Source organism: Rhizophagus irregularis, chromosome 10, assembly GCF_026210795.1.
Source record: "Rhizophagus irregularis chromosome 10, complete sequence".
NCBI classification, from domain to species: Eukaryota; Fungi; Glomeromycota; class Glomeromycetes; order Glomerales; family Glomeraceae; genus Rhizophagus; species Rhizophagus irregularis.
The window spans coordinates 217,017-232,957 of NC_089438.1; the positions used below are offsets into that span (position 1 = coordinate 217,017).

General features: G+C 26.9%; 4 protein-coding genes across 4 annotated transcripts; 2 read left to right on the forward strand and 2 right to left on the reverse strand.

Annotated features, from left to right (window-relative positions):
• Positions 1 to 393: 393 nt before the first annotated feature.
• Positions 394 to 1,167, forward strand: OCT59_001625 (uncharacterized protein; the record flags this gene model as incomplete). The annotated part of the gene is made up of 7 exons (XM_025331098.2): positions 394 to 421; positions 498 to 539; positions 613 to 678; positions 745 to 801; positions 881 to 943; positions 1,016 to 1,084; positions 1,157 to 1,167. 7 exons carry the CDS (start codon positions 394 to 396, stop codon positions 1,165 to 1,167), a joined length of 336 nt encoding a protein of 111 aa, XP_025181556.2.
• A 6,699-nt stretch (positions 1,168 to 7,866) lies between these two features.
• On the forward strand, positions 7,867 to 8,265 carry OCT59_001626 (uncharacterized protein; the record flags this gene model as incomplete). The annotated part of the gene is made up of 1 exon (XM_066143962.1): positions 7,867 to 8,265. The coding sequence occupies one exon, from the start codon at positions 7,867 to 7,869 to the stop codon at positions 8,263 to 8,265; it is 399 nt and encodes a 132-aa protein (XP_065995171.1).
• A 2,977-nt stretch (positions 8,266 to 11,242) lies between these two features.
• OCT59_001627 (uncharacterized protein) lies at positions 11,243 to 11,600 on the reverse strand (the record flags this gene model as incomplete). The annotated part of the gene is made up of 2 exons (XM_025325380.1): positions 11,243 to 11,390; positions 11,503 to 11,600. 2 exons carry the CDS (start codon positions 11,598 to 11,600, stop codon positions 11,243 to 11,245), a joined length of 246 nt encoding a protein of 81 aa, XP_025181555.1.
• Positions 11,601 to 15,197: 3,597 nt separating this feature from the next.
• OCT59_001628 (uncharacterized protein) lies at positions 15,198 to 15,605 on the reverse strand (the record flags this gene model as incomplete). Its single annotated transcript, XM_025325379.2, has 1 exon — positions 15,198 to 15,605. The coding sequence occupies one exon, from the start codon at positions 15,603 to 15,605 to the stop codon at positions 15,198 to 15,200; it is 408 nt and encodes a 135-aa protein (XP_025181553.2).
• Between the last annotated feature and the right edge of the window lie 336 nt (positions 15,606 to 15,941).

Sequence of the window (15,941 nt, forward strand, 5' to 3'; positions counted from 1 at the left end):
GTAAGAGACCAACAATTGTATCAGAAACTCCTTTAAAATATGTAGAATTAATGAAGCAATGTTGGGATGCTGATCCAAAAAAAAGACCTGATATTAAAATGTTATCAGATATGATTAATGATATTAATAGGTTATATTACCCAAATGTACCAACTAGTTATAATAAAAAAAATATTTTTAGAAAATTCTTAAGAAAATTCAAAAAAACTAACGCTAATAATTTAAATAATGTAAGTACTTCGGAAATAATGAGCTGTTATAATGCAGGACATGCAAGTAAAATTTATAATCTAAATAATTTGCCAGAACCAAAAAATGCAACTGAAGGTATAATTTAATTTTTTTTCATAATATTGTTGAATTTAAATTAATTACTATTTATTTATTTATTTTATGGAAAAAATTATAGAAGAGCAAGAAGGTAAATAGTCTAATGTTTTTAGAATTCTATTTATAATAGTTTTAATATTATTTATTTATTTTATTTTTTTAAAAAGCTTTTCATAGTAAACCATATAGTTTTAGTATTCCTGAAAATAGTAAGTATTTCAATTTATAATATTATCATTGCTTATATATTCTAATCCTAAAATTTCTTTCTTCTTTTTTTAGTTGATGATTTCAATAAATCAAATGATAAAAATAATAATACATCAAAATCAAATAGTATTTTTAAAGGTGAATATTAGTCATCTAATTTCAATTAAACCCGCAAAATGTATTAATTTTATATTGAAAATATAGGAAATAGTAAAGCACTGTCTAAAGTACTTCAAAAACTAAATATAGGGCCAAGTAATAGTGAGTAAATAACGCAGATACTGTATATAATTTTTTTTTATTAAAGCAAAAACTTCGACTAATGTAATTATACTATTAGATAATCAAAATTATCATGAAAGAAGTATTATAAATCAACAAGTAAAGAATCAAGATGTTGATGGTGTGTAAATTTAGCAAATTTAGCAGTAACATAATATATCGATATCATTATACTTATATTTTTATTTTTTAGATAATGATGAAATTTGTAATAATCCAAATCTTCATCCGGAAGAACAAGAAGAATTCGAAATTCCTAATGGTAATTAAATTCATTACTACAAAATAATTTCAAAAAAATTAATTCTAAATATTAATCTTTAATTATTATTAGATGGGTTTTAAATTATTTTTACTACAAATTATAATATTTATTACAACGTTATTATAATAGGTTTATTTAAACACTAGGAATATAGTAACACGCCAATTATTCTTAGTTTGTAATTTAAATAAATTAATTTTCTCTTATTTTATCATAATTTGTCCATGTCTAAATGTTCTTTATAGTTGTGTAAACTCGCAATCAACTTGATATCTGTCAAGACATTTATGTGAAGAACGCGAACAAGAAGGACAAAAGAAACTCTGAAAAGTTCTTTCCATTCCAAAGTAATCACAGCATTCTCAATCATAATTGTCATGTTCTCTTCAAAATCGTAGGATTCAACATACATGCAAGTGCGATAAATTCGTATACATTGAATTATTTCATATAAAACACAAACAACAATCCAAATATATAAGTTTATCAATTTCGTTTGATCCTCTTTTATACAAATATTTTCGGGAATTCTCGAAATTAGATACAATGCACTCATTCTGAATTTTTCTGTCCATTAAACAAGCTAATTCATTGCTTAACGTTGGGGATCACAATCTGGGTGACAAATTTTTGACCAGAATTATCATAATTTCGGCCAGAGTTACGATTAGTCATATACACGTCGGGTTCCTTAATGTACAGCGAGGGTGTACGATATTAACGTACGCAATTAATTTTTAATAAAAGTGTATTTTTCAGTTGTCTTCAAACTATATCATTCAAAGGATTTTATGTTAAAAAATATTTGCTAAATAACGTTTGTACTATACTTCATAATATTTTAATATGTTATACATTATTAAGTGACCGATTTACGTATTAATTGTTACATTATTAAGTGACCGATTTACGTATTAATTGTAATTTCAACAAGTCAAGAGACATTTTCATTTTTTTTTTGTTACTATTTTTTAAGTATTAAATTATACTCATAAAGCATATTAATGAGATAAATTAATAATATATCCACTGATTTTATTGTTACTAGAGAGTGACCGTTGATAAATTTAAAGGTTTATAATTTCCCATAAAAAATGAATTTATAAACATAAACATAAGTAATTTATTAGCTACTTGGCATTTAAATTTGCAGAAAAAATGTCCTAGAAGTAATGGAGCGTAAAAACCCTGCTTAATAAACAAATGATTCAGGATTATTAAACAATGTTGGAAATATGATTCTTCTGATAGGTGTCCAGAATGGACGGGTACAGAAATTACAGAAATTGGGTAATTTTATGATTTTTCGCAAATTCGGATCAGCCAAAATTGACGATATAAAGCGAAATGCTGATCATAATTTTGGCCGGAATTTCAAGAATTAATGTAAATCGCCAATAACGACCTGAAAAATGGTAATCGGATTTATTTTCCGGTTACACATGCCGGTTAATCGTTCTCAATTACGATCAATTCCAATTTTTTTTTTTCTTTCCCTTCACTATAGCTTTTTTTTTTATAACTCATGCATATTTTAAAGAAGAGTCACTTAATAACCTTACGGTTAAAAAATGTTCGTTTAAATTTTAAATCATTAGAGAAAATGAATAATGATATTATAGTTCTAAAAATCGTCAAACTATCCCTAGAACCTTGAAAGTTTCTAATAAGAATACAATATATTAGGAATAATTATATTAGAAACATAAAGAACATAAAGTTAAAATGTTGCACATCACAGAATATTGATTCAAAACTTTATTATTGTTTTTTTTATATTTAAAATTTTAACGTTAAAAAAATTTTTTTTTTATAATTATTGTAAAGTTTCAATTCGTTTAATTCTATCCGAAATCACATGTAACCGGCATTTGTACCGGTAAATAAATCCGGATTTTTCGGTGCCATCCAAATCCATGAAAATCGCAGAAATTTATCATCGTGCCAAAATCGTGCCAAAATCGTGATAAAATCGTGATAAAATCGGATCAACCCATTCTTGATACTCCTTTAATGACATTCCAAAGTATCCAGTAGAAAAATATTCGTTGAAATTGTTATCTAAATTGAAAAAAAATTTCTGATGGATAGTAAGAATAAGGCTGGAGAAAAAGTCTTGCAAATCATGAATTAGAATTTGGACATCTACGGTTTAGAAATTTTTCCTTCTATCTATACAATTTTTATAGTCATATTTTTGGTATAATTATTATTAAATACTCAGTTATTTACGGATATTTTTTTAAAAAAAGAAGAAATCTCAAATTCTTTTTTTTATAAATAGTTATCGTCTGTTTAAAAATTTTTTTTTTTAGAAAAAGATTATATACATCTAGCTATGGTTTGTCTACGCACTGTAGATAAATTATAATTAGGATTACAAGAATAATAAACGAAAGTAATTACATATCATTAATATCTAGTACTTTTAATTTATAGTTTTTCTTCGTAACTCATATAATTATATTATTTATTAAAGTTAATATTGGAATGATAAATAATTATTCTATTTAGATATTGTATCTGCGGTATCCATTGTAAAATTCCATTATATATCAAATTATCTGTATTCATAATAATTATAAGATAGTACAGTAACTTTATTAAACTAATAGGGATTAGAATCGATTTAATCGAAAATCGAATCTTAAGAATCGATTAAAGATTCGATTAATCGAATCTAAGATTTCAGTCAAAATAATTTTGGCTGGAATATAAGCTTTAATTCTAGTCAACATTAATAAAGTCTTAAAATAAGAGTCTTAAATAAGAATCTTAATTCTAGCTAAAATCAATAATTTCAGCCAGAATTACAGAGAAGTATTATCACATTATTTATTTCTGTCCAATCAAAAGTCAATATTAATTCAATCACGTGATTTTAATGATTTTTTAATTTGAAACATATATACAAATTTAAAATTTAGTAATACTTTCTAAATCTGTTTTTTTTAGCCTGTGTACTAGTAACTTTGGATATCCGGTAGGGTAGCTTCTGATTTACTGTATTAGGTAGAATATTTTTTTATTGTTTGGTTCGTTCGCACAGATATAAATCCTGGTTATGCCTTGGTGGAGTGTTTGTGTTAGTGTATTACTTCTGTTTTTTGAGTTGGGTGTGGTTAGGATTTCCGTCCACTGCCATCGACTCCGAAAGGAGAAGAGGCAGAGGAGACTTCTTGTCTTCTTACATTGTAAGACCTGGAGGTTGGATTAGATATACTATAGTTTAAGTTTAACGGTTCCACTTTTAGTGTGCGTGCTTTTCGTTTTCTCTCCGTCCCCGCTTCTGTCTTTATTATTAAAAATAAAAATAAAAATAAAATAAATAAAATTTAGTAATAAAAAAAATGAATTTTAATCGTGACTCTAATGAAAAAAAAAAATTTCTGTTATTTGAGTATCGACTAGATCCGTTGTCCGTTTGAATTTTCAGTAAAATTGTAATTTAAAGTTACAAATAATTGTTTGAAGCAAAAAATTTTGGAATAAATATTCTTTACGTAATTGATGTTTTAGTCATAAAATTTATTTCGATTTTATATATAGCAATAAATTCGCTATACATAAATTACACTTTGGATATCCGTTATCCGGATATCCGTCGGATATTACATTCTAAATCAATTACTACAACATTACGAAAATAAAAATTTAAAATTTTGTCATTATAGATGATAAATCTGCGGGTCACTATAAAATTGAACGATCTACAAAATTATCAACCAACCTCCATATTCGAGTCATCCGGTTGACCCGCAGCTTGCGCGTTACGTCCAATTAACGTTAAATTGATCGACATAATTACAAAATTTTGACATTGAAAAGTTGAAACAAGTTCTCAATCAACTCGATTCGGCCGTACGGAACACCAAACAAAATTAAGATTATAAGACGATTCTGGAATAATTATCAGACAATATCAATTGGTATAATAAGTCAATCATATTATGTCTTATTGGCATGATTTTTAATTATTTCTTGTTACACAAAGCAATGCATATAGGCGCAGTAAGTTTAGGAACGTGTCAAGTAATAATATTACAATGCTTCTATAATTAGGTTCTTATACAATATTAACTTTAGAATTTGTTCGACAAAAATGAAACATAACCAGTTAGACAAAATAAATTCCTATATCGTGTCAGTATACATTTTTAAAAAAATACGTAAAAATCTGTAAATTTCATAAAAAAAAAGTTTAATAATATTTATTGATGATCATAGATATTTTAAAGCTCAATCAATTTCTAAAATGGGTTTTTTGACACAAATGTAACATAAAGTGATCGTCCATAAATGGTTTCATTACACAAATAATTTTGAGTAACATTGAAAATCCCCCCCCCCCAAAATTCAGACAAAACCAGATCTTTGAAAGCGGGGGCTTCCTCTCTAATACCTTTTAAGTTTTATTTGTTTCACTTCTTAGAAACGTGCCATTATTAAAAAAAAAAATTTAGTATAATGTGTTATTAGTTGATGATGATATATATATTAAATAGCGCGTTTCAAGAATTAATCGGTAAAATTATTTTTTCGCCTTTCTTTCCTCAACAATATCCCTGTAGAAAATGTTGATCTGTGTTTATGTATCATTTTCATGGAATTTATAGCCTTAACCCATGGAAATTTTTATCTCTCTAACACGGATATCCGTGAATGTATCACTTTCATTGAATTTATAGCCTTAAATCATCTTTATAACACGGATATCCGTGAATGTATCACTTTCGTTGCTTTAAATCATGGAAATTTTCATCTCTCTGACACGGATATCCGTGAATGTATCACTTTGAATTTACGGCCTTAAATAATGGAAATTTTAATCTCTCTAACACGGATATCCGTAAATGTATCATTTTCACGGCACGAAGAAATAATAATTAAGTTCATTATTCATTTTATTTTTGGCAAACAGCCGTAATAAGCTTTGGTGATAGTCAAGCATTAATTTATGCTTTTTGTTCTTTAACCTTCTATTTAATCATTGTTTGCGAAGACAGTAAATTTTAATATTTTTTATTTTGCAAGTACAAGCAAACATCAATGACAACAATATTAATATTAACAATTAATATTGTTGTCGTTTTCGAAATGGCTGTCAAGTTTCATATAATGTATTGTAACGTAACACAAAATCATAGAACTTTTTGTGCTAAAAGTAAAAAACCTTAAAGGTACAAACCCCCAAATGATTGACAATCATGTGATATTTTGGATCAACTTTTGAGAGCGTAATAAAATTTCAACACAAAAAATAAAAGTATGTTCTATGATTTTGTATTATACATATTTTTTCTTGTATATGTTTTTGAAATTTTTTTTTTGTTTTTGTCACCACCTTACATCAATTTCAATCATTTTAAAAACAGCAATAACAAGGCATCGACGTCAGTAATTTTACCTTGCCCTTGATTTAATGATTCAATATAGATCATAACATATATTGTGTCCATTTTAATGAATACAAGAATAACTCTAGTTTACCTTATACAGTTAGATACATTCCCACTTTTTCATTGATTTCAATTTTAATATATTTTTCAATCATTTTCTTATTTTCAATGAAAATGTATTTTTACAGGGACGCGATCACGTGATTCATCATCATATGGATTCACGACGGACTTTTGTTTTTTACGACATTGCGTCTAGTTTCCTACATTTTTAGTACTCTTAGTTAGTATACAATGTTCTATCGGATTTGCACTATTGCATGAGTCCCCTTTTAGTCGTAAAAAAAAAAAACTTTTATTAATAATATAAAATTCTCATACACTAATGTGATGCAAATGATCAACATTTTTTTATAATGCAGATTTTACCCCAACAATAAAAAATTCTGATGGGTTCACAATTATATGTAGATAAAATATTTTTTTATTAGTAAAATGTCCATTCAAACCAAATCTGACATAGAATATTCCAAATGTTTACGAAAAGTGCGTTATGAAAAGTGATTATTATTGTGTTCTATCATATGAAACTTATTTAGAAATGAGTGTTAAAATGATCTCAAGGCTGCCCATAGCTTATTTTCTATCCAACCAAGCGAAATTCGGGTGTAGAATTTCGAAATTAATAGTGAGTATCGGCCGTATTGCTTCATGTTTCACGAATCTTGTTTCGTTGTTGAAAGAACAAGGGAACAAAATTTGATTGGCTAGATTTGTTGTCGATCCGTTACGTGTTACACGTTTTCTTCTCGGACATTCCTGAAACAACTAACAATTGTCACGAGATGGGTAGATTTGTATCGGAAAAAAATGTTTTATGCGTGGGATCACTTAGAGTTTCGGTACATGAATAAATAAAATTCTGTGATACAAGTACGACTAATTAAACTCCGGAAAAATTTTAACGAGAATATTATCAAATCATTTCAAAAATGAAAAACAAAATCATATGGAAACAGGTCTCCAGAACATAATTATATTTAAGTTGATAAATTAACAAATAAATTAAAGAGTTTTATTTTTATAAACTAATTTGGTAATCACATAATGGTCGTAACGTTTGAAAAAACGTTTTTAACAAAAATGTGCATCAAGTTAATAAACTTTCATTAGGCTGTTACATTAGTTAAATGTTTGTGATCATAAAAAAAAAAAAAAATGACGGAAGAGTTTTACCTTCTAGTTTCAAGTATATATAGAATCGAAATTTCCTCAGCTTTATTTTTTTCTTAAATTTATTAACTTTCTTACTTAAATATTTAAATATAAAATTTTAAATCAATACTTTCATTAAATACTCTTTAAAAAAAAATAAAAAAAATGTCTCGACAATTACCAAGATTTATTTTTGTTGATACGATCCAAGATCCCCAATCATTAATCCAAGAAATCAACGAGCTAGCGGCGAAAATGAAATATACATTCACATTGCCAATCAAAGAGCTTATTATACCAAACAGTTCAACTCCTCAAAATTCTTTTTTTATGTTCAAACGTGATCAGATGGCCAAGATGACCGGGATGGAAAACCTCAAAAAAAAATATTATAAATATAAGCCACTTTTCGAACTGTTATACAAGCTCCAGGTCATGTATAAAAATAAAGAATTTCAACATATTTCTACAAACATACAAAACACTAACGATGCAACCAATGAATTCGGAGAAGCAATAGATCATTTCATTGATAATGATCCGGAGATCAGAAGCATGCTGTAATTATCAAATTTTCTATATTTTATAAATGCAGTATTGTTATTATTTTTTTGTACTTATTTTCAAGTAATTTACTAATTCTTTTATTTTTTTCGAATTTTCTTATTAGTAATGAGCTTTTCGATGAGATGGATAGGAAAAGACATTAATTCTCGAACATCCTTAATTATTTATTCGTTATTAATTTTTTTCAGTTTTACTTTACCATTAATAATAATTAAAATAACATCAATAATAATAATAATAATAATAATACAAATAATAATTTTTTTTTTCTCACTTCTTTTTATAGACTAGAATATATTATAATAAAAAATATTAATGTACTACTATATTCAATTTATTTTTCTCTAAATAAACTAAATAAAAGATTGATAGTCAACTTATAAATCGCCAATCACACTTTACTTTTGTACTTATCCATGTGGTACGCCGGGTATAAATAAATGGAGATAAATTTTACATAAATTAAATAAATAAATTGAACTACAATTCTCCGATCGCCAAATCGTACTAATATTCGCAAAGGTGACACCGTCTGTCCGTCCGGCACGTGATGATGGGGCGTTCTGTCAACATAACTATATCAAGCTCTATAGTAAAATTTACTACGGAATTTTTAATCCGTATTAAACTATGTAGTACTATTAGTTTAAATCAGCTTACAAGCCCTATAAGAAATATGTATACGGAAATACGTTTTGTATACATTTTATGTAGATTCCGTATACAAATTCCGTATATTTAATAAGCAATTCATTTTTGAACATTTTTTAAAAAAACTGATGTATACGAAATGTATACGGAAAAAATTAATCATACGGAATGTATACGGAATTTTTAAACTTAATATTTTTAGAAAATAATTTTACAAAAATCTCGTATCATAACACGAGATCACGTGATTGTTTATTGTTTTGTTATGGTACGTTTTTTGTTTTTATATAAACCCTTACTTTGATGAGTTTGATCTTCCGATCTTCTTTCCCTTCCTTCTCTTTTCTCTTGTCTTATTTTTGTTATTTTTTCTAAATTTTTCTTCTTTTTTCGTCACCCCCCCTTTTAAAAAAAAATTTTTTTTTCGTACCTCACTTTAAATTTTTTTTTTTCATCACTCTCTCCTTTAAAAAAAAATTTTTTTTCGTCACTCCCTTAAAAAAAAAATTTTTTTTTTGATTTTATTCTTTTATTCCCACTCTTCTTTTTTTTTAAAAAAATTTTCTTCTTTCTATTTCTATTTCCTCTTTATAAAAAATTTTTATTTTTCTAACTTTGACGTTCTCCCTTTAAAAAAAAAAATTTTTTTAACTTTCCTAACTTCGTTACTCTCTTTTTAAAAAAATATTTTTTTTGATTTATTCTTTATTCCCTTATTTATATTTATCTCTTTTTTTATTTCATAGGCCAGCAGATTTTTTTTTGTGAGAAGACTCAGTTTCTTTTTTCTTTTTTTGTAGATCAGTTTGGGAGTCCTTTCCTTTTTGTAGGATTGTTCAGGATTTTTTTCTTTTTTTAGGTCAGTTCAAATTTTCTTTTTTTTTTTTTGTAAGTTGGGTTCAGATTCTTTTCTTTTTGTAGGTTGTTTCGGTTTTGTTGCTTCAGAGTCTTCTTTTTTTGTAGGTCAGTTTTGGATTTATTTTGTTGTTTTGGTTTCTTTTTCATCAGATGCTTCATAATTCTTTTCATTTATGTAGGTCAGACATTCTGGAGTTCTCTTTCTTTTTTTGTAGGAATGCTGACCTTTGGTGACTTGGACGATTGCAGATACTATATGAGGGGGGGTTTTGTTTCCAATAATTTTTTTTTTGTTCTTTTAGGTTGTTTGACTCCAAATGAACCTGAACTTATAGATAATTTTGGTTGCAATAGGTGGTTTTAATAAGGAGGAATTTTCATAATGTATTTGTATTTTGTTTATTTTTTATTTTTTATTTAATTTAATAAAGTAAAATTAGATTTATGTAAAAATTATAGTAAACTGTAATACAAATAGTAAATTCGGTGACCAAATCGTATAAATTTCGTGATAAAATCAGTGATCAAATCATGTAAATTCCATATGAATTCCGTGCAAATTCCGTATCCAAACCATATTTTTAGTGATACGGAATTGTGCATTTTTCCGTATCCTATTATGATACGTTATTTCTAAGGAAAAAAATCGTATAAAAACTTTATAAAAAACGTATCCAATTTTTTTATAGGGAAGAAATTTCTCACTAAATAGGTGCATTTTTTATACACAAATAACATTGAAACTTTCTCTTATTCTCGTTTCAAATTTCATGAAGGTGTTCCAAATACTTATTTTTTTTATAAAATATCTTGCTTTTTTTTAAAAAAAATAAAAAAGTATTCATTTTTATAATACCTTTAAGTATAGTTTCATAGGGAAAATCATAGGGAAAAAATTTTTTATTCAAGATTTTTACATAAAAACGAGGTATTTTAAGTTTCTTAAAGTTATCATGTAGTTGGTTAAACTTTTAGTATTTAATGGTTGGTGAGTTATTTAAGTTTTAAAATTTTCGAAAAATTTAATGGGAAAATGCCTCGAATTTCGAAACAAGCCTAACATTTAGTATAGTATCATAGAATTCATAAAGTGAATTTTATAAATAAACCCAGATTTCGGAAATAAACCCGGTTTCAAAATATAACATATACTATAATGATAATAGTAAATTTTACTACAATCTTGACATAGTTTTGTGAAACTATGTAAACGATGCACAACAATAAAACCTTAAACAGCACTTCGGACTTCCGTTTCCTAGTAATATGACCAGAAAGAAATGATTAAAATTAAAAAAAAAAAAATTCCAACGAATGACAAGCAATCACGTGAAGATAGCCAATCATATTAACAACTCGTGACAATTTAAACGTGATCAGCCCCGCATTAAAATTTTCCCCAGTAACACCATCAAAAATTTCACTATCACGTACTGCTGATAACTTAGGACTCGTTAACGCATCTTCAAATTGTTTCATCCTCCGAAAAGGATCGTGCACTATCTTTTTTCGTGTCCCTGTACTGCGGCTTTTTAAACTTCCTGTCCTTCCCTATGATTTCATCTTGTCCTTTCATCTGTAAACCTTTACCCATGTCTTCTTCCATTGTCGATCTATAAATGGCCTGTAATAAATCTCGCTCATTGTTAAAATACAATAGAATATATTTTATTTTGTTAAATCTTGATGATTTTAGCGAAATGGCCTTTAAATTTTCTAATATACCCTTTAACTATATTGACTTCTGCCTCTAAATTTTCTTTGTCATCTAGCTTTTTAACGGCTTGCCAACTATACCGTTGCTTAATATCTTTCACATTCATTGTTGCGTCAAAAATCCTAAAAAAATACTCGTGCTCGTTCTTTACAATTGTTATATTTGATCCGCCCTTTATAAAAATTGTTTCCATTTCTTTTGTTAGGCGAATGTTAGTCAATAGAATCATTGTAAGACCGGAATGAGAGACACTTTTTAATTAGTTAACAATTCATAAAACTTAAATACGAAACATGACAATAATAATTGAGCGAAAAATTGATTTTATGTATACAGTATATATAATTTAAAGTGGCGAAATGAAAATTTCCAGATCATTATTTTAAATTTTTGATCTTTCATATTAAATCCTTTCGAAAAAAGTATTGATTGGTTAATTGTCACATGATCAGAACTTTATCTGCGCAACAGATCGTTTACCAATGACAGCACAAATCGGAAACAGAACTCCACGTGATGATCGACAGTCAATTTTGTATAATGTCCTCTGGACAATAAATTTCACATTTCAATTATCGATATCTTGAAGTTAAGGAAGTAAAAATGCCAAGAGGAGTAAAGATGGTCATCGGTCCTAAAAGACCACGGTATTGTGGTCCTACACCTTAAAAAGACGGACTGGTCCGTCTTGGTGTAGGGCCGCGGTGTAACACGTACAATAAGACCGATGGTCTTTTTAAGAACTGCAGTCTTTTTAAGACCGATCAGTCTTTTTCTTTTTTCTGCAAATAAAAAATTTTTTCTATTACTTTACTAGGAACAGTCTTCCTTTATAAATGAACATTAATTGTATAAATTTATAGGAACCATTCCAGATGTATATTATAAGCAAATAACATGTATATAGACATACTTTATTAACGTTAATTTTCTTTTTTTCCCTTGGAGAAAGTCTTTTTTAGAAATAAGGCAAAGTTTCAATATGCATGTAAATAACTTATATATAAAGACCAATACAAAGACCAGGTCAGTCTCAGACCGGTCCTACTGCGCTAAGAAAAAATGAAAGACCGCGGTCTGGTCCTACAAGTCCTGGGACCGACTGGTCCAGGACCGAGTAAGATCAGTAGGACCGATGACCATCTTTAAAAACATCCTTAGTGGCGCAGCTTTTAATATTAAATGCCAAATCGTTTATTATAATAGTTAAATAATATCAGAAAATTATAAGCTTTTTTTTTAGGTCATAACTAGCAGTTATTCGTTGCTCCGCACCAGGACCAATGAGTTTGTTTAAATAGAAAATTTTAGTGTTATAATTAGATTAAAGATAGTTACAGCAGTTTTTTGTTTATGATTAGGAATTTAATATAGGTAATAATTAGTTAACATAAATTAATAAAATAATATGTACTAAATTATAATTATAATATTAGAATGATATAAATTATATTGGAAATCGCCTGGGTTTTCGATCATGTGGCAGATTTAATATTTTTGATTGGCCAGATTGGCTACATGATCGCGTCATATTTATTTGTTTATCGAATCTCATTTTCACTATAGGTTCAAGGTTCGTTTTCTCAGTTATTTCGGTCACAAGGTATTTTTCTTTTTTCTTTTTATTTTTATTTCTAACTTACATCCTTACATTTTGTTTCTTACTAACTCTATTTCATTATTTTTAGGTCTTTTAGTCCTTCCGGTTCTGCAATTAAGGTTCAGTTGTTTATCACTTTACATTTCGTTTCTTATTTTTTATTTTGTTTCTGGTTCATATTTCATTTTTCACTAATTTTATTTCATTTTTTTTGATCTTTTAGTTCTTTCAGTTCTACAATTAATAAAGGTATGTTTTTTATTTTTTATTTATTTTTTATTATTTTGTTTCTATCTTATATTTCGTTTCTTACTAACTTCATTTTTTTTAATTTATGATTTATTTTTTACTAAGTTTCCTATCATTATCTTTTGTTACCCAACCTCCTATCATGATCATTTTTTTATTTTTTGTCTCTCATCATTTTTCACTTTTTATTACTTCTCATTATTCCATTCTTTCGTCTCCCATCATTCCTCTCATCTCCCATCACTTCTTTTTGTCTCTCATCACTCCTTTTCGTCTCCTATCACTCCACTTCACCTTTTCATTATTCCTCTTCCATCGCTCCTTTTTGTCTCCCATTACTCCTCTTCATCTTCCATCATGTCCTATTTCTCCTTTTTGCTTCCTATCACTTGTCATTACTCTTTTTTACTCCCTTTCATCTTCTATTACTCCTCATTACTCCATTGTTATTTCATTTTTTATTAGCATCTTTTCTTTTATTTGTATCACTTCATTAAAAAATAAATACAGTGATTTTTTCTTTAAAATCATAAATGTGTGATTTAAATTTTAATATTTGCAAATAAAATTTCATTAGATAAGATAGATTATTTTGGATAAATATGTTTGCAAAAAAAATTTTTTTTAAAATAGATCTTTGCGATAAAGTTTTTTAAGTTTAACCGATCAAAAATTAGCTGTTTGAAAAAATCAGCCGTCAGCTGATTAATAAATTTACTCTTTATATATTGTACATCATGTGACATATTTAAAAAAAACCCAGGCGACAATCGCCCAGGCGACGTTTAGCAATTCCCAATTATATTTACAATAATGTAGTTATTTATATTAATGATTTGACGTTTAAGTGTAGAATGAAATTCGTATTAATTAAGGAATTGCGAAAAAATAATTATCAATAAAAATTGATTAACTTTTTAGAAGTATTTTCGAAAAAACTTTAATATTGTGAAAATACTACAAATATTTTTATTAATTAATTATAAATTTTATAATTATTTCTTATTATTTTATATTACGCCAACCTTAAACTCATAACCAACTTAGCAGTTAGGAAAAATATTTGAAGAATTAAATGTATTAGAATTCTGTTCATTTCATTTATTATTATTCTTTTTGATATTCATTTTACTCATTTTACTTGATAAATTATTAATTTAACTAAATCATTTGAATTAAAATATTTATTAAAAATCTGGTGATTATTTAGAGAATTTCGGATATGGATTTGGTTATCAGTTATAATAATCTATTATTAAATCATCAATTTCTTCAATCAATTAATTATAAAATATTGTAAAAATATCAAATTTTTTTGATTTTTATGAATTTGAAAACCAAACTATTTATCCAGCATTCAATTTATTGAAAACCTTTTAAATGATCTTTCTATCAACATCGATCAATCTTCCTACATGTTACTTGATTTTTTTTTAAAAAATAATAATTTTGTAAATATATTTAATACTTTAATACAATATTTTATTTCTTTATTTAATAATAAAAAAAAATTTGAGGGAAAGAAAAAGGATAAAGAAATCGGTTTAAAAAAATGGAAATTTCTGAAAAAAAGGAATCTGAAAAAACTGAAATAATTCGGTCTAAAAAAGAGTTAAAAAAAAAAATTTTTTAGAAAAATAACAATATGGTCTAAAAAAAAGATCGAAAAAAATTAATATAAAAAAAATCGGTCTTAAAAGACCGAAACAATAGGATAATTTTTTCAGTTTGGGAAAAAAAATTAAACCTAAACGGGAAAAGAATAAGAAAAATCAAATTTTTCGGTATGAAAAATTTAAATTAATAATCAAAAATCATCTTCCGGTTTCCGATTTCTCTAAAAAAAAAAAATTTTTAATTTGTTAAAATTTTTGGGATAATTTGTTTATTCATTATCTGAATTGTCCTTTCTCCCTGCTTTCGCACTACACGCTTTTTGTTTTTATTTGTCTCGTCTTCATTATCCAATGTATCCACCGCTTTTTGTTTATCTTTCTTTGATGGCAAGCTGCTGGATTTTTCCTCTAACTCTTCAAGTCTTTCTCTAAAATTATTGTTCAAATTATCTAATTCTTCATGTTCTTCTAGAGTCCTTGGAATTGTCGAAATTTGATCGGTGGGGGCGTTAACAAATTCGTCCTTCTTATTTTGTTGAGGGATTTTAAATCTGTTGATTCCGAAACGTTTCTTGTACGGTCCATTTTCGCCGATCAGTTCGTCCTGACTCTTGATCTGTAGTCCTTCACATATCTCTTCTTCCATTGATGATTTGTAAATGGCTTTTAATAGATCACTTTCATTGTTAAAATATATCAAATATATCTGACTTTGTTTATTCTGATTATTTTTAAAAAATGACCGCCATAATTCATATTAATTAATCTTGTTACTTCATGATCCATTTTGTCTTTATCGTTATACTTTTCTTTAACTTTCATATATGCTTGCCATTCGAATCTTTTCTTTATTTCTGTCGCGTCTTCTTTGCGTCAAACATCCTACAATAATAAACTTTATCGTTCTTTTTGATTACTATATTGGATCCTCCATTAATGAATTTTTTTTCCATTTCTTTTGTTAGGTGGATCCTGGCTCGAA